Below are 18,844 nucleotides of genomic sequence, written 5' to 3' on the forward strand. Positions count from 1 at the left end.
GAAGACGAAAGGAAAAGGAAGCGTGGAGGACAGCGAGAAGGAAAGAAAGCACAGAGGACAGTGAGATGAAGAGGAAGAGACAGGGGGGAAGGAAGAACGAGAGGAAGAAAAATGGGTCGAGGATGGGTGGGGGTGTGGGGAGGGAAAGAGGTCTTCAAAGAACATGTATGGGCGTTTTTTAAATTAAGACAATCTTCGGGAGCTTTTTGGGCGTTTAACGACTTTGGCCCAACTTGTAGCAGAAGAATCCACGGCAGCCCATGACGAAGTGCGGAGCCGAGGCGGAGGGCAAGGAGGAGGGAGGAAGAAAAGAAAGATATGATATACTGACGCTCCGGGAGGCGACCGGGGGGGGAGCTGAGGAGGGACGAGGACGGGGGGAGGGAGAGGAGGAGGGGGTAGGAGAGGAGGAGGGGGAGGGAGAGGGAGGGAGAATGGGAGGAGACGGAGGAGGAGGGTGGAGAGAAAGTAGTGGAAACGAAATGAATATGTTAAAATGGGGATCAAGAACTGGGTAGGAAAGGGAACTATAGGGATAGGCGATAAGAGAGAGACAGACACCACACACACACACACACACACACACACACAGAAAGAAAGAGAGAGAGAGAGAGAGAGAGAGAGAGAGAGAGAGAGAGAGAGAGAGAGAGAGAGAGAGAGAGAGAGAGAGAGATAAGTTCGACAGAAATTGTACACGTTATCGTCCTCCAAGTCTCTGGGTTCGATGGCGCTGTGCGACCTCCTTACACTCAGTAATGGTGTCATACAACTGATAAGACCTGCAGGACCAAAAAAAAAAAAAAAAAGTCAGGTTGTCACCAGACGGTTTTATTCACATGATAGTTAACCAAACGGTGGTCTCGATCAGTTGAGGCTTTGTTCCATCCTGGGTCCGCCCTTCAACCGAATAAAATCGTCGTAGGAAATAAAGTCTGTAAAATATGTTAATGTGCTGAAGATGTTGAGACATGTTCGGAACATTTGGATCAGAAAAGAGGAGGAGGAGGAGGTAAACGTGGGAGGGGCGGACGGATAAGGAGGGTCTTTGTGGAGGATGTGGTCGCGACTAAGGCCGGATGAAAGGACTCCCGTACAAAGGATCTGTAAACGAAGTCCGTGACAAAGGTTTGAGTAGTGACCGATAGAATCCAGAAGGTAAGATTGACGAACAAAGGAAAAATAGATGGCGGGGGAATATCCTCAACGTGAAGTTGGAGGAGGAAGAGGAGGAGGAGGAGGAGGAGTACAAGAAATAAGAAGAAAATGAACAAAAGGAAATAGAAGACGAGGAGAAAGAGGAGGAAGAGGAGGAGAAGCAGGAAACGGAAAAACAGGAGGACAAGGAAGGCAAGGAAGAGGAAGAAGAAAAGGAGGAAAAACAGGAAGTAGAAGAACGGGAGGAGGAGCAGGACGGGAAGGAAGAGAAAGAAGAGGGGATGGAGAAAGAGAAGGGAGGGAAAGAAGAAGAGGAGGAAGAAAAAAGAGGAGGAGAAGAAAAAGGAGGAGGAAGGAAGAGGAAGAAGAAATGGAGGAGGAAGAGGAGGAAAAACAGGAAGTAGAAGAACGGGAGGAGGAGCAGGACGGGAAGGAAGAGGAAGAAGAATGGATGGAGAAAGAGAAGGGAGGGAAAGAAGAAGAGGAGGAAGAAAAATGAGGAGGAGAAGAAAAAGGAGGAGGAAGGAAGGGGAAGAGGTAGAAGAGGAAGATTAAGAAAACGAGGAAAAGGATGATGAAGAGGAGGATTAGGAACAGGAGAAAGAAGAAGAGGATGAGAAGGATGAGAAGGATGAGGAGGAGAAGGACAAGGAGGTGGAAGAGGAGGAGGAAGAGAAAAAAGAGGAAGAGGAGGAGGATGAGAAGGAGGAGGAGAAGGACAAGGAGGTGGAAGAGGAGGAGGAAGAGGAGAAACAGGAGAAGAAAAAAAAGAAGAGGAGGAGGAGGAGAAAGAGGAGGAGAAAGAGGAGGAGGAAGAGGAGGAGGAGGAGGAGGAGGAGGAGGAAGAGGAGGAAGAGGAGGAGGAGGAGGAGGGCGTTCGGGGTGTTCGATTTCTGGACTGACGAGTCCTCTCGATGAAAAGGTCTCTGTTCATTCAACAAATCCCCCTTCCCCGGTGATCATTTGGAACCAAAAATACACGAACATGCCAATACCCAAACAACCAATTAAAAACGACCAAACAAAGCCTTTATGACAACTTGGTCCATTTACCTCCCCCCCACCACCACCACCACCACCTCCACCACTTACACAATAAAAACTTAGGAATCAAATTCGTTGGGGGTCGTAAAGAGGTCAGCAACGGGAAGTAGGGTCATAACGATTCCCGAAAGTTAGGAAAACGCTACTCTTGGCTAGGTTCCTCCTGTTTTATACGTTTTCCATTATCAGGACGAAGGAGAACGCGGAGGTCGACGAAAGCTGCGGAGATGTACAATGGATGTAAACAAAAGACTAGATCCTGGATAACAAAAGGGAAGTACAAATATGAAAAAAATGTAAGAAATTAGATAAATAGACAAACATCAAACAAGTAATAAATTAAAGAATAATTGAATAGATAAATAAATAAATACATAAACATATAAACAAATAATTAGATAAATACGCAAACATATATGTATATATATATATATATATACATATACATATATATATATACATATATATATGATAAAGAGATAATAAATGAATAAGCAAATGAAATATATAAAAATAAATGAATAGATAGAAAATGATGAAATAATTTCTTAGATTTCTGGTTAATAAAAGAAAATACAAAGGTGAATAAAAACATAAGAAATGAATAAAATAAACAAATGAATAAATATACAAATAAATAAATATGTAACAATGAATAGATAGAAATTACAAAATGGAATACTTAGGCAAAGTAAGCGAGTCGTTCATTATTCGAATCCCCTTTGTGTTGTTTTCAATGTAACCTGGAAATAAAAACCAAATTACTGTAAAAAAAGGGAATCGTATTTGTGTACACAAGCGAAGGGTCGAAAGGCCTTGAGGGAAGAAGAGAGAGAGGGGGTGATGCTAAAGTGAAAATAACTCCCTATTCTCACCGAAGAGTCCAGCGCCAATAAGGTAACAGAGGTTCTGGAAACACGGGGTCTTGTTATTCTCACAAAAAAAAAAAAAAAAATCTGGAAGCACAGAGAGCTTGGTATTGTAACATAAGCGTTGTACCGTAGAAGCGGCAGAAGTTCACCACATAGATGCTCTAGGAGCATTACGAGATAACCATCGACACAAGAGCCGTTTTGGAAACGCCGAGAACTCGTTATTGTCCAAGAAGTTCTCTAGAAGCGTTCTTAAAGTACCGGGAACTTGTTATTGTTATACCAGAAGATTTCTAAAAATAACGAGACCTCGTTACTTTTTTAGAACTAACTCTCGTCACAAAAGCTTCAATAAAACAACAAGAGCTCGTTATCGTTATCGGCATACCAAAAGCATTCTTCAAGCAACCGGACCTCGTTCTTGTCCCAGAAGTGTTTTGCAAGCACGGAAGCTCCCTGCCGTGATAAAGACGCTCTTGAAGCACAAAGTCCACTATCCATATACCAGAAGCGTCCTGGAAGTAACAAGATCTCGCTGTCGTTATACCAAAAGCGTTCTGGAAGTAACAAGAGGTCGCTGTCGTTATACCAAAAGCGTCCTGGAAGTAACAAGAGCTCGCTGTCGTTATACCAAAAGCGTTCTGGAAGAACAAGAACTCGCCGTCGTTATACCAAATGCGTTCTGGAAGTAACAAGAACTCGCCGTCGTTATACCAAAAGCGTTCTGGAAGTAACAAGAACTCGCCGTCGTTATACCAAAAGCGTTCTGGAAGTAACAAGAACTCGCCGTCGTTATACCAAAAGCGTTCTGGAAGTAACAAGAGGTCGCTGTAGTTATACCAAACGCGTTCTGGAAGTAACAAGTGCTCGCTGTCGTTATACCAAAAGCGTTCAGGAAGCCCCAACGCTGCCGATGCAACGCCGTCTTCCACGGCGGCTGTTGAGGGTCGAGTGTTTTCATGGCGCGGCGGAGAGGAACCGCGTATTGATTCCATATGTTGTGATTAATGAAGCAGTGGGAGAGTCGAAGGTGGTTCCCGGGTAAAGGAAGGAAAAATGAAAAATGATAATTTACGAGGAAAACATGCCCTCTCAAAGCATCCTTCCTTCTCTCCCTCTTTCCTTCCTACCTTCCTTCCTCCCCTTCTCTCTCCACACACACACACACACACACACACACACACACACACACACACACACACACACACACACACACACACACACACACACACACACACACACACACACACACACACACACATACACACACACATATACACACACATATATATATATATATATATATATTTATATATATATATATATATATATGTCTGTGTGTGTGTGTGTGTGTGTGTGTGTGTGTGTGTGTGTGTGTGTGTGTGTGTGTGTGTGTGTGCACGTGTGTGTAAAAGTTCAATATCATTCATTAATTCAAATGCATTTTCATTCTCTTCTTTATCAAGAATCTACATATCTATTAGTTTACATACTCATTTTCACGTATTTAATAACATACATTTACCAACTTACTTCTTCATAGAATGCACATTCGCTAATATCTCTATGTAGTGGTAACACTTTCATTGTTCTTCATTTGTTATACATTCGGGATGGCCAGGCGATTTTATTCAACCGAACGCCACCCCTGGCAAAGGAGATCCCCAAAAACACATTCGCACATTCAAAGTCAAATTCCTGTTTTGGACGTGCCGCGAGCTGCAACTACTATTCCCCGACAAACGTAATATCTTGCCATCAAAGGAGCAATCAACTGATCACACAGGGCTTTCATCTACCCTTTGCTTCAACTCAAGAGGAATTAGACGTATTCATCAACCACGTTATTACCCTGTATACCAGTTAGCTAACACTTTGAATAACATGGTATACTGCGATTTTCATTACGGAGTTTAGGAAAGAGACCTAACCCAACTCCCGTCTCTATCAACGGGTTCCACGGAAATTACAAAGGATTACAAAGGCGGAGCATGCCGACAGGAGACCTTTTGGCCTATACCTAGGTCGGATGCGAAAAAAAAAAGATAGATAAATAAATAAATGATATAATAATATAAATAATGATAAATAAAATAAATAAATGCGTAGGTATAGTTAAATAATAAACAAACAGGTAAACAGTAGACAATAATAAATTGACATATAACTAGTAATAAATGAGAATCAAGCAAATAATAAACAAACAGACAAATGATAACAAAACAAATAACAGCGCGATAACTGCAAATAAAGTTAAAATATTACGATATGCGTAAAGGAGTGTTCGGAGAAGGATAAAACGTCTTCGTTGTCGGAGTCTGCGTCATGAAAACGGACAAAAAGTCCTGGTCAGCCCGGTTCACGGACAAAGTCCCACTCGACATTGCTGTGGTTAGAAGTCCCTGTGACACATACGCAACTCGGCGAGTTCGTTTGAGTAGAAACGACTTCGGTAAACAAATCTTTCATTTTTCGAATCTCTAAACGTCAACTAACCCTTGCGTCACATATTGAGAAGCTGAACGATCTAAGAGAAGTTAAAGTTATATGAATATTAGACACATTATTGAATTGTAGTCTTAGGGAAGTCTAGAATTAATGTAAATGAAGTCGTCTTCCAGATTTTCAAAATCACAACATTTGGCGAGACTAGAATATCTACAAGTCTTTCACTACCGATGTCTCACGGAGATGAATAGAATATCCTGGCGACAGGAAAAGTGCCACACGGTAAGGGAGGGGTAAAAAAATTAGTGAAGTTTTTATGAGGAAAAAATTATGATGAAAAAATTACGAGGAAAAAATTACAAGAGAATAATTTTACCTTAATTCCATCTGTTTGGTATGTGTGTGTGTGTGTGTGTGTGTGTGTGTGTGTGTGTGTGTGTGTGTGTGTGTGTGTGTGTGTGTGTGTGTGTGTGTGTGTGTGTGTGTGTGTGTGTGTGTGAGAGAGAGAGAGAGAGAGAGAGAGAAAGAGAGAGAGAGAGAGAGAGAGAGAGAGAGAGAGAGAGAAAGAGTGAGAGTTGCAAACCAACTACTTAACAACAGTAGAAAAAAGAAACAAAGTTAAAACAAACAACGTTTGTTATTCTACTTTACAAATTTCAAACAAAGACACTATCTACTGGAGTCCGACATGACTTTTGGGAGTCACTGTACCTCAATAACAAGACAGGTGGCTCAGATGCAATCTGCGTATAGCACACACACACACACACACACACGACTCGTGGCGTAGTGGTAGAGTTCCCGCCTACCACTACGGCGGTCCGGGTTCGAATCCCGCCCGGGGGTGAACTAATTTCAGTATCGCTGCGCTGCGGGTCGTTACTCCAACTCACGAGGGCAGGGAGTTGGGTGTGTGTGTGTGTGTGTGTGTAAGGTCACAGCATTACCCATAGATCGGTCATGTATGAGCTCTGAGCTCTCTTCCGGGAGGGAGATAGCTGTCGAACACTAGTACAACACGTGATCCATGACCATGGTGAATCTCACACAATCCTAACAACTTTGGCAACGAAATTTTGGCACCAAGAAAGTTTATTTTCCGTTTTTTTTTTTTTTATTCACGAGCCAGTCTAATTAACTTCATTGTTTCCAAATATGTCTCCTTAAGGAATACAACGACCAATAAACCTGCGCTGTATTATACAGTAGCAACTTTTATTTTTTTTCACTCTCTTCATTATCATGATCTTTGCATTAGTACTCCCTTGTATCTCAATTCATCTATTTCAGTATCTATCTCACATGACAAGTATGTAGTCTCCATTTCGATCCCTACTGCCAGTCATCCTCTGACATAGGCTCCTTTCCAATCGTTTCTTTTTATTATGGATATATTCCTTCCTTTTATACGCTCGCAGCTCCTTGCATTAAGTCCACGTCTCACTTGCATACAACCAGTTTCTCGTTTTAGTTACAGAACTCCTTCTTGAGAGAATTTTTCCCTTCCTTATACTAAGGAATTTTTCCCTTCCTTATACTAATTTGACCTTTATTTCATCTGTTTGGTATGTGTGTGTGTGTGTGTGTGTGTGTGTGTGTGTGTGTGTGTGTGTGTGTGTGTGTGTGTGTGTGTGTGTGTGTGTGTGTGTGTGTGTGTGTGTGTGTGTGTGTGTGTGTGTGTGAGAGAGAGAGAGAGAGAGAGAGAAAAGAGAGAGAGAGAGAGAGAGAGAGAGAGAGAGAGAGAGAAAGAGTGAGAGTTGCAAACCAACTACTTAACAACAGTAGAAAAAAGAAACAAAGTTAAAACAAACAACGTTTGTTATTCTACTTTACAAAATTCAAACAAAGACACTATCTACTGGAGTCCGACATGACTTTTGGGAGTCACTGTACCTCAATAACAAGACAGGTGGCTCAGATGCAATCTGCGTATAGCACACACACGACTCGTGGCGTAGTGGTAGAGTTCCCGCCTACCACTACGGCGGTCCGGGTTCGAATCCCGCCCGGGGGTGAACTAATTTCAGTATCGCTGCGCTGCGGGTCGTTACTCTAACTCACGAGGGCAGGGAGTTGGGTGTGTGTGTGTGTGTGTAAGGTCACAGCATTACCCATAGATCGGTCATGTATGAGCTCTGAGCTCTCTTCCGGGAAGGAGATAGCTGTCGAACACTAGTACAACACGTGATCCATGACCATGGTGAATCTCACACAATCCTAACAACTTTGGCAACGAAATTTTGGCACCAAGAAAGTTTATTTTCCGTTTTTTTTTTATTATTATTATTATTCACGAGCCAGTCTAATTAACTTCATTGTTTCCAAAAATGTCTCCTTAAGAAATACAACGACCAATAAACCTGCGCTGTATTATACAGTAGCAACTTTGATTTTTTTCACTCTCTTCATTATCATGATCTTTGCATTAGTACTCCCTTGTATCTCAATTCATCTATTTCAGTATCTATCTCACATGACAAGTATGTAGTCTCCATTTCGATCCCTCCTGCCAGTCATCCTCTGACATAGGCTCCTTTCCAATCGTTTCTTTTTATTGTGGATATAATCCTTCCTTTTATACGCTCGCAGCTCCTTGCATTAAGTCCACGTCTCACTTGCATACAACCAGTTTCTCGTTTTAGTTACAGAACTCCTTCTTGAGAGAATTTTTCCCTTCCTTATACTAAGACAAGTCTTATATTTTCTTCTGTATTTAACAGAGGGAACACAAAGTACACAGAAGCATGTGGGAAACACACACACACACGCACACACACACACACACACACACACACACACACACACACACACACACACACACACACCTCGTGGCGCTGTGGTTAGAGTTCTCGCCTGCCACTACGGCGGTTCGGGTTCGACTCCCGCCCAGGGCTGAAATAATTTCAGCACAGCTTTGCTGCGGGGTGTACTTCAACTCTCGTGGGCGGGGAGTTGGGTGTACGTGTGCGTGTAAGGTCACAGTATTACCCATAGATCGGTCATACGAGCTCTGAGCTCTCATCCGGGAGGTTAATAACTGTCGATCACGATTCCAACACGTGACCTAAGACCATGGTGAATCACACACACACACACACACACACACACACACACACACACACACACACACACACACACACACACACACATACACACACAAAACACACACGCACGCACACACACATACACACACACACACACAAACACACATACACACACACGCACACACACACACACGCACACGCACTAACATACACACTCAAACTCAAACGTTAGGTACGCTATTACAAATTCGCAATTTGTAAAACTTCAATTGTTGAAACGGGTGCAGTATGTATTGTACAGCTATTGTTTAACGAACGAGTAGAGGATATGGCAGACGAAGGCTTATAAAGCTTGTTTTCCGTCCCCGTCCTAAAAAAAAAAAAAAAAAAATATATATATATATATATATATATTATATATATATATATATATATATATATATACATATATATATATATATTATATACATATATATAAATATATATATATCTTCTGTCTTACACTCTCCTACACCTTTTACAAGTCCACTTCACCTAAACAGTTACTTCCCGGAGTTATTTCTCCCAGACTCCATTCTTCCCTCCGGAGCGGACTTCCCTGAAAACAACTACATCCCGTCCCTCTCGCCCTCGTTTTACGTTTTCCAAAAAACCTCTCTCAACAATACCTCCCACTTCGCTAGCAATTTCCTCGCTAGGCCATTCTTATACAGAGCATCTCTCCTTTTCATAGAAATTCTTCCCATCCCTCCCTATGCACATTATCAAATTCCCCTCCGTTTCCACAAGAATTCTTGGTCGACTTGCAGACCTCGTGTCGAAGGCGCCACTCCCGAACTATTCCTTAACTAACTCTCCCCTCCCTCCCTCTCTCTCTCTCTCTCTCTCTCTCTCTCTCTCTCTCTCTCTCTCTCTCTCTCTCTCTCTCTTTCACAAGCATTTTACGACCTACATATCTCTATTCTTCGAAGAATTCGCCTTCATCCTCCTAATCTTCTGAGCCAGTTTCCAGGTACTCCAGCCTCTGAGGCAGTCTCCATCTCCCCACGGTTTCTATGACCAAGTTCGATCTCTTCTCGTTCCTCTTCTCGTTCTGCCTTACCTTGAGTCCCTGGTCGCAGCGCCCTCCGTAGGTTCCTTCAAGACTCTGGAAGCCAACTGGGGGCCTTCCCTCCCAAAAGAACCCGGGAGAAGAGTGAATCGTTAAGATATGCTTTGCCCGGTGCAGTTATTAACCTACCGCAGCCAAATGGTCGGCGAAGCGCATTATACCTGGAATCATATTTGGTAGGTTCGGTTAAAATATCATACTTGGCAGCTGGAAGCAGAACATCCCCGTTAAAAAAAAAAAAAAAAAAAGTGTTCTAGACAATCGTTTGACGATCATCATAGTGCCACGAACGATCATCGTTGAGCGACAATCGCGAAACGTACCTTTACACCCCGACTACTTTGACAAGATCCGGAGGACTTTATTCATGTGGGCAGAGATCCCGTTCAGGCTAAGACCAAACACAACTGGAAAGAATCGTCTGGCGGCTGGCTGTGGCTATAGCTTTCCAGTACACCATAGTCTGGAATCTGGAATGTCTCCATTTTCTTCTCCTTTCCTCCATGTGTCTCCCCTTTTCCCGAACCCGTGGAGAGAGACAATTCTTCATAAATAAGGAAAGATTAAAAGACGCCTCTCCAAGAGACTCCACTGTTTAAGGGCTAAACGTCTTCCTTCTAGTTCCGTAAACACAAGGGACACTCCAACAACAATCCTCCGGTAATTCACCCCCTTACCCAAACACTCCTCCCCGTACTTCCACATGTTTGGTATAAAAATCTTTTCATGTACTCTCCAACACCCTGTCTACACTCCCGGACTCCCTCCTCCACAGAGATCTTCATCCAACTCCCTCAGGTCTCACTCCCGTCGGCCATTTTCCTCCCCTGGCAATCAACACAGAAGGATCTCCTATACGCCATAGAATTTCACAAACGCCTTCTTCCCATAATCCCGCGCGGGATCTCGCCGCCTTTGAGTCCCGCGGCACAATCGTAATACGGCCAATCCCCGGCACCAAAGCCTGCCATTCAAGCCGCAAAACTGCCGTAATCCTTCACACGAAACGGCGGCGGCGGCGCCGCCACCTTCGGGAGGGATGCGGCTGCGGGGATGGAGGAGGAGGAGGAGGAGGAGGAGGAAGGAGCTTCTGGGAAGGGACGACTTGAGGTCTTCTTTCTACTCTCGGTGTTTCTCCTTCAGGAACACGTACAAACGTACGTACACACACACACACACACACACACACACACACACACACACACAAACACACACATAAACACACACACACATACAAACACACACACAAACACACATACACAAACACACGCGTGTGCGCACGCACACACACACATATGCACACACCCATGCAAAAACACACACACACAAACACACGCATACACACCACACACACACACACTCGTTGTGAAGTACAATGGAGAGAGAGAGAGAGAGAGAGAGAGAGAGAGAGAGAGAGAGAGAGAGAGAGAGAGAGAGAGAGAGAGAGAGAGAGAGAGAGAATCAAAACGTAACTGCGGCCGAAGCCGTTACCTTCGTATGATGTTCTTGGCCCTTTTGTGCAGGTAACAAGCAGTGCTGCGAATCCGAGAGAAGTGCGGGACTCAAACCGCATGTCCCGCATGCTTCCGATTTCAGCAGCAAAGTGCCGTGATGAATGGAGGCTAAGGTAGAATAAATTCCGTCAACCGCGTAGTTAACAAAGGAAATACATTTTTTGTACAAACTAATAGTTGTAAAACAGTACAAAGTTTGAAGATTCAGTGACGTAAACATGTAAGCATTGTCGTCTAATACATTTATATATACTTGTATTGACAATCTCATTTAATACATATTCGCACAACATCAATGTATCTCTTTCTTTACTCTTTTATCTATTTAGTTGTACATTCTCTATATTCTTATCTCACTAGTTATCTCATTATTGAGTTTTTTAATTTTCTAATTTATGAGTTACTTTGCAACCTGCCCCTCCATGGACCAGGAAATCTTCTGTTGGCATTCATACTTCCTCATGGCAAACCAAAGGAAAAGGAAAAGACACAACGCAAAACATTTAAGCAAATTTAAGCGCAGGACAATATTTTCTCCTCGTCGCGCGTGAATCCCATGATGGTGCACACACACTCGCCACAGAACACTGAATACATAATGACCCCACGGAGCAGCACCATTGCGCGCGGGGCACGTATTCCTGCAACAACTGTTTCGCTTTTCGTTCACGATTTCCTTCAGAAGCGCAGACTCCCCCTCGACCTCCTGCCCCCCCGAAGAACGCGTACCTCGAGGCGCCCACCCACGAGCCAACAAGAGACAGCTAAACGTCTTGAGACTTCTGATGAGGTTTGTTGGACTGAAGACATCATGAGACAGGGTAACACAGTCCTGTATGTCATCTAGAGATTCCAATACAGAACCGATTTCAGTCCCCCTTATGGACCACGAGTGACTCCCACTTGCAGCAAAGCGCCTCCTGGGGTCAAACCCATCACCGTTACATCAGTCCAAGAAACTCCAAACGTACATATTCGTCAGGCGTACTCTGGTAATGCGAACCTCTGCTTAGCATCGAGGACATCCTGGTCTTCGATGCTGCTCACGGAAAATGTGGGGCGATGAACGCCCATTTACTATCTCTCCCCCCCAAGACCCCCCAAGCTCCCACCCCCTCATCTCCCCCCCAACCCCCCCGTCACTGGTGCACTACTCCGCCTGATTGCGACTCTGGGAGAAGAAGCTTGGCATATTGCAGCCGGGGAAAGGGACGAGAGAGAGGCTACGTGGACGTTTACAGACAAGAGTACAGAAGAGGTCGGGAAAGCGGAGGCTAAGAGGAGGAGGAGGGGCAGTAGCAGGACGAAGAGGAGGAGGTGAAAGAGGAGGAGGAGGAGGAGGAGGAACAGGAGTAGGAAGAGCAGGAGGAGGAGGAGTAGGAGGATGAAGCGGTGGGGTAGGAGGAGGAGGAACAGGAGGAGGAGGAGGTGAAAGGGGAGGAGGAGGAACAGGAGCAGGAGGAGGAGGAGGAGGAGGAGGAACAAGAGGAGGAGGAGGAACAAGAGGAGGAGGAGGTGAAAGGGGGGGAGGAGGAGGAGGAGGAGGAGGAGGAGGAGGAGGTGGAGGAGGAAGCGGTGGGGTAGGAGGAGGAGTAGGAGAAGGGGACACAGGAGAAGAAGGAGGAGTAGGAGGAGGAAGAGTAGGAGCAGGCACAGAGGCTGAGTAGGAGGAAGAAGAGGATGACAGGACGAAAGAAGAGGAGGAGGTGCAGGAGGAGGAATAGGGGGAGGAGATAGAAATTGAACTGATAGGTAAGAAATTGAAAGATGACAATGGTAGTAGGAGTAGAACAAAAGGAAAATTGAAAAGAAACTTAATTCAGTATTGCAAGGGAATTAAGGGATATATTCGACAAAATGGGCTTCAAGGAAAGATTTAAAAGCTAAACACAAATGAAGAAAGTAATCCAAACGAGAGTTGAGAAGCGGCGTAGGAAAGGTGGAACCAACAATGAAAAAAAAAAGAGGAAGAAGAGAAGGAAAGAGATGAAGGATGACAGGTAATTGGCTCGGGAGGGGGATGGAGGGGAAATCTAAGTGACTATGCGAGACGCAAGGAACGCAGAAAACGGGACATTAAGGAGGACGTTGGCCGGGACGCGGGTTGCTGGGAAAGAGAGAAGAGGGAGAGGAAGGAAAGTCAGTGGGAAACGGTAATGTTAAAACACATTTGTAAACGTACACTTTAAACCCACTATCGGAGAAATAATATCAGAAGTACAGGAGTCCGTATATTTCGACTACTATCTGGAGTCCTTTTCATTCAGCAGAAGAGGACAACAGATAGTAGTCGAAATATACGGATCTCCTGTACTTCTGATATTATTTCTCCGATGGTGGGTTTAAAGTGAATAAGGAAAGGGTGAAGGGAGGACAGGGTGGGGGGGATTGAGGGAGTAGAGGGGGTGAGGGAAGATGAGTGGGAGAAGGTGGGGGGGATCAGGAAGTTGAGGCAATAGTACGGCGAAGAGGGGGGGTGACCCGTGGAAATAAAAGAAAGTAAGGTGGCGGGAGTCGGGGGGGGGGGCGGAATGTAGGGGGGGGGGACGTCATGTAGGGGGGAGGGGGCTCAATGGCAGAAGGAAATGGACGTAGGGAGACTGACGAGGCGAATGGGGGAGAAGGAGAAAGAGATTATGAGGGAAGGGAAAGGGGTGAGTTGAAAGGGGAAGGGGAGAGGAGGAAAAGAGAGAGGAGGATGGGAGAGAGGAAAAAGAGAGGAAGGGGGAGGGGAGGGGTACAGGGAAATGGAGAATGAAAGGAAAATCATATCAAATATGGGAGGGAACTGAAGAAGTAAAACGATAGCATAAAAAACATAGATAAATAAATAAATAAACAAATCAATAGATGACCGCATGAATAAACAATTCCAGAGTCTATCCCACAACTGAATGAAATAGTTTGGAGTTAGCAAAATTTTACAAGGATTACCTCCAGGTAGAGAGTTAGTTCAATTAACCTTAACTTTGGGAATTTAAGGTTATTATGTTTTTTAGGGTTTACTATGTTTGGGAGTGGAGTATGTGAGGATGGAATGAGTGGGAGTGGATTTTATGCCTTTGTTTTTGGCTACCTCCCTTACAAGGGGGAAAAACCCGTTGGTATATGTATGTATGTATATATGTGTGTATATATGTATGTATGTATGTATGTGTTTTTGTATTTTGTCGTCAATGATCAGCGTTTCTATCCTTGCGGATAACAAGGCATTCAAACGTGAAATCACAGGACCAATTCATTGTGAGTACCACTAAGAAGATATAGTAGAATCTAAATGTGACGAGCAGTCTTCCTTGAGTAAAGACTATTTTCCAACAATAAAATAATTCTGCGTGAATCAGGTCCATAGGGGGGTTCTTACCTTGACTTAGATCCTGTTAGTCCAGTCACCAAGCAAAACAACAAAGTTACAATAAAGGTGACAGCCCAAATTATGGTGTTCAGGAAGTGACTGCTGGAACAAGACACAATAAAGCAAAATCTGAGGAAGAATAAAGAACGTTTTTGGAAAAAGCCGAAGAGAAGAGGATACTGGAGGGGAAAGAAAGAAGGAACGATCCAAGAAGAAATTGAAAGAAATGTGATCTCAAGCAAAGACGGAAGACATTGAAAAGAAAAGTAAAGAAAGAAGTCTTTCTGGAGATTTTCGGAGAAGCTTAGCCAAAGCCAAAACCATCGCGTTTCCTCTCTCTTCGGACAACCCGAGCTAGTGGCAGACAGTTGCAGCGAGTTCGGAACAAACCTAGATTATTTGTATTCAATGAGAGACTGGAAATCTAAGAACGGCCTACAGAAACTCGCGATTTTTTTTTTCGAGAAAAACGAAGGAACGACAGAAAAGGTGATAAAATAGATATGCATGTACAATGGCAAAGAAAACCAAATATTCCGAATGAGGAAAAGGAGAAGACCGAAGACTATAACATAAAGCAAGTTTAAAAATCAGTTTAAGAAACTCCTGGAAAAGATAAGGCCTATCGCCAGATGGAAGAGACCACTTCGCTTCCTTCTTGCGAGAAGAAGGGAGGTAGAGTAACTTAAATGGAGACAAATGCAGCAGAAGGAAGATAAAGAAGAAGGAGAAGGCAAAAGGGAAAACGCAAGAAAAAGTCAAGAAAGGGATGGAGGACCATTGTTGGACAGAACGTAAGGCGGCGAAACGACACAAAGATGGAGAGAAAGAGAGAGAGAGAGAGAGAGAGAGAGAGAGAGAGAGAGAGAGATAGAGAGAGAATGGAGAGGCTTAACTGCGACAAAAAGAAAACACAACGGGAAGAAAACGGAAAGAAAGAGAGAAAGATAGACAGAGAAAGAGAGAGAGAGAGAGAGAGAGAGAGAGAGAGAGAAACAGAATGGAGAAGCTTGACTGCAACAAAAAGAAAACACAACGGGAAGAAAACGGAAAGAGAGAGAGAGAGAGAGAGAGAGAGAGGGAGAGAGAGGGAGAGAGAGAGAGAGAGAGAGAGAGAGAGAGAGAGAGAGAGAGAGAGAGAGAGAGAGAGAGAGAGAGAGAGAGAGAGAGAGAGAGAGAGAAACAGAATGGAGAGGCTTAACTGCAACAAAAAGAAAACACAACGGGAAGAGAGAGAGAGAGAGAGAGAGGAGAGGGAGAGAGAGAGAGGGAGAGAGAGAGAGGAGAGAGAGAGAGAGAGAGAGAGAGAGAGAGAGAGAGAGAGAGAGAGAGAGAGAGAGAGAGAGAGAGAGAGTGAGAGAGAGAGAGAGAGAGAGAGAGAGAGAGAGAGAGAGAGAGAGAGAGAGAGAGAGAGAGAGAGAGAGAGAGAGGGAGAGAGAGAGGAGACACAAGGGAACTACCTTCAGGAGTGGTCACCGGGAGCCAAAGACCCTCCCGTCCTCCGTGCCATCTGGGGACACATCCGAAGAGTCTCAAGTTCTTTGTGCGCACAAAGAATCCCCCCACTCGACTCGTCCAAGAAGGCTTCTGCTCTCAAATGCAACGTTACTTGACTGTAGACAAAGGTTCTTCCGTTTTCGTACAACTCGGCCAATTTAACCCAGTGTGATACTCTTCACAGGCTTCGTTCTGGATAAAAACAAACGATTTTAGTCGGGCCATGGGAAGGAGACTCGAGGAGCATTTGACTCGAGGCCGGTGTAGGAGTACACACGTGGGGACTTTTGGGTCTTGATGGAACGAGACCTTTTCGAGACCCAAGTTTAATTCTCTCTCTTTCTTACTCTCTCTCTCTCTCTCTGTGTGTGTGTGTGTGTGTGTGTGTGTGTGTGTGTGTGTGTATGCGTGTGTATGTATGTGCGTGCGTATGTATGAAGTGTATGAATATATGTGTGTGTGCGCGCACGTATATATGTATGTATGTATGTATGTATATGTGTGTGTGCGTGTGTATGTATGTATGTATGTATGTGTGTGTGTGTGTCCGTGCGCAGGTGTATGTATGTGTGTGTGTGTGTGTGTGTGTGTGCGTGTGTGCGTGCGCACGTGTATGTATGTATGTATGTATGTATGTATGTATGTATGTGTGTGGGTGTGGGTGCGCGCGCATGCACGTGTGTATGTGCACGTGAATGTGTATAAGCGAGCGTATGGGTGAGAGAACACTACTTAAATCATGGACCGGATGGAGGTGCGGGAGGGGATGGGAGGGGGGTGGGAGGGGGAGACGAAGAGAGTTCCCTCCAGCCTCCCTTATGTGTCAGCCTGGGCCACGGAGACGCCTCTGAAGACCCTTCATGAAGAAGTTCTTCCTGAGAGGTCGTAAATCCTCCGTGGATGACACTAAATATTCCCCTGGGTGTGTTTCGAGTCAGCAAAAGAGAAAAAGAATTAAACTCACTCTTGAGACCAAGAAGAGTAAGAATGTAGACCGGCGCTTAAAGAAAACGCTCTCCTAGTATCAGACATTTCACAGACTTCACAAAATCTGAGGTAACCGACTTAAAGTGTGTGTGAGTGTGTGTGTGTGTATTTACCTAGTTGTATTTACCTAGTTGTATTACATGGGAAGGGCGCTATGCTCGTGTTGACCCGTCTTTGCATCTTTCAGCATCAAGTTTTTTTCTTAAAATCTTGAATAGTATTTGCACACACTGTTTCTTTATCTAAGTTATTCCAGATATTCAGCACTCTGTGTGGGAAGCTATTCTTTTTCCGATCTCTTCTATAGTTATCCTTTTTGAGTTTCTTTTCATGACCTCTTGTTTTTCCATTGTCATTTTTTAGTGTGTGTGTGTGTGTGTGTGTGTGTGTGTGTGTGTGTGTGTGTGTGTGTGTGTGTGTGTGTGTGTGTGTGTGTGTGTGTGTGTGTGTGTGTGTGTGTGTGTGTGTGTGTGTGTGTGTGTGTGTGTGTGTGTGTGCGCGTGTGTACAGGATAAAGATATAAGGTGTAATCGAATTCATAAACGCATTTAATAAGATACTTTTTCATGTACAAAGACACTGAAAACAGTAACTAACTTGAAGGGATAACGAGGATATCAAAATATAGTTCTATGACTTTAATAGTGAACAGACTACAGCATCCGCTTCCCAGGTCTAAAATATGTCAACTGATTTACCAACTTTAAGAGAACAATTCATCAGATTTCTGAAAAATGACGAACATAATGGTTGGAAACTTAAATGAAACAAGTTCTTCATAGACGTGGCTAACAATTTGTCTTCGTCAAAAAATAATTGAACTTCGAAACATATTCCTTATAAAGTAGGGAGGAGCCCATTTGGCCACTTTTGTTTTTTCCATAAAAAGACTCTGTATATGATATACTACCGGGTTTCCATATATGGTCGTGTTGGCAGTAAAGGATAATTGGCAGTATCCAAATTCTAAACTTAGCAAAAATTATTATTGTCCTACAAAGTTGACAAGAACCATGACGTGAAAATTTCGACTGTGCAGAAGAGTCTGAACAAGACCGACATTGGTCGTATCTAAGCGACATGACGACAGAACCCACAGACACATCTCGTCGATACTAAGACAATGGAAAGACAAGACGAGACAAGACGACAATGGGCGTATCTAAGCGACATGACGTCATAACCCAATGAGTTACATCTCCACATACAACACAGACACATCCTCGCCGATACTAAGACAATGGAGAGACGAAACAAGACAAGACAAGACAAGACAAGACAAGACAAGACAAGGGGTACTTACCACAGTCCTTGTCGGGGATGTTTCCGTTGGGTTCGATGCGATCTAAATACTCGTCCGAGAAGCCGTTGATCTTCATGGCGGCGATTCGTGGATCAAGATCGTCGTCGTCGTCATTGCGCGATATAGCTGTGGACAAATGGAATGGAAATTAGGGGCAGATAGTAGGGGACCAGACTGAGAGGCAATTAGGGGCATTGGCAGGGACTCAGGGAGTCTGAACGCAGGCAATTGAGTGGCAGACGTGTATATACGGGGAATTAAGATTATGTCAACAGACAATGAAGATGAGGGAAGAGGAGGATGAAGATAAGGATGAGGATGCAGATGAGGATATGATGGTGGGGGATGAAGATGCGGATGTGGATATTGAGGTGGGAGTATGAGGATGTGGATAAGGACAAGGAGGTGGGGCGCGAGGAGGAAGAGAAGGAGGAGGAGGAGGAGGAGGAGGAGGAGTAGGAGGCGCAGGAGGAGAATGATGAAGAGGAGGAGGAGATGTGTAGAGGTAGAGAGG

General features: G+C 44.2%; 1 protein-coding gene across 10 annotated transcripts in view; it reads right to left on the reverse strand.

The window, feature by feature from the left end:
• The window catches only part of Eip63E (cyclin dependent kinase Eip63E), a 1,395,216-nt gene that overhangs the window by 352,356 nt on the left and 1,024,016 nt on the right, over nucleotides 1-18,844 (reverse strand). For all 10 annotated transcript variants that reach the window (XM_076185578.1, XM_076185573.1, XM_076185581.1 and 7 more), the window contains one exon: nucleotides 18,331-18,456. In XM_076185578.1, the coding sequence (XP_076041693.1) occupies nucleotides 18,331-18,456 (126 nt within the window). The remainder of the gene's footprint in view (nucleotides 1-18,330; nucleotides 18,457-18,844) is intronic.

This window comes from Oratosquilla oratoria, chromosome 5 (assembly GCF_046742065.1).
Source record: "Oratosquilla oratoria isolate Oo_2021 chromosome 5, ASM4674206v1, whole genome shotgun sequence".
NCBI classification, from domain to species: Eukaryota; Metazoa; Arthropoda; class Malacostraca; order Stomatopoda; family Squillidae; genus Oratosquilla; species Oratosquilla oratoria.